A 687-nucleotide genomic window follows, 5' to 3' on the forward strand; every position below is an offset into this window, starting at 1 on the left:
CATGGGCAAAGTATGTCTAGGAGGTTGACAAGAAGGTCTATAATTGCACATGGAGCTGACGATGAAGATACAAATAGTGATACATTGATGCAAAAAGGTATGCCTTAGTAAATTTAGTGTCAGTCCACTTACACGTGGTTGAGTTTTTTTGTCTTTTTGGAGCACTTACTGATGGCATAGCAACATGCAGAATCTCCTGTCAATGAAGATTGTGGAGACACTCTGGAGAACATGTTGGCAGAAGCTAAAAGAAAGAGGCAAGGGTCAGCAAAGCAGAAAACTCTGTTCAGCAAAACTCCTCCAGATGTTAGGAGTGGTGGTGAAATCCCTTGCCCAGATGTTGAAATAGAAAGGCATACAAAGGATGCTGGCAAAGACCCTACTTTGCCTCTGGTAATTGACCTAACAATGGTTGGTGATGAAGGCCCTGCTCCTGATATAGTTGTTGATGCAAGCCTAAATAGTGAAGTTCATGTTCATTGTGTGAGCATTGATGGTACCATGCATGCTCCTGATAAAGTTGCTGATGCAAGCCTAAACAGTGAAGTCCCTGCTCATCGTGTGAGCGTTGATGGTAGTGTGCCTGCTCCAAAGCAAGTACATCAAGAAATCCCATTGACTGATCACCCTAATACCACCAGCCAAGATCATGGTGCTGGTCTATTGTCCCCTGATGCATCTTTGTAA

General features: G+C 43.5%; 1 protein-coding gene across 1 annotated transcript; it reads left to right on the top strand.

Moving 5' to 3' along the window:
* Positions 1–349: 349 nt before the first annotated feature.
* On the top strand, positions 350–687 carry LOC147460386 (uncharacterized). The gene has a single exon (XM_086510011.1). It carries the CDS (start codon positions 409–411, stop codon positions 685–687), a length of 279 nt encoding a protein of 92 aa, XP_086366137.1. The 5' UTR covers positions 350–408.

This window comes from Adiantum capillus-veneris, chromosome 4, assembly GCF_014529385.1.
Source record: "Adiantum capillus-veneris isolate H3 chromosome 4, ASM1452938v2, whole genome shotgun sequence".
Lineage (NCBI taxonomy): Eukaryota > Viridiplantae > Streptophyta > Polypodiopsida > Polypodiales > Pteridaceae > Adiantum > Adiantum capillus-veneris.

What these genes read in the sequence shown, in the direction of transcription:
- LOC147460386 (XM_086510011.1), top strand. Translation starts at nt 409, where the DNA reads ATGGTTGGTGATGAAGGCCCTGCTCCTGATATAGTTGTTGATGCAAGC.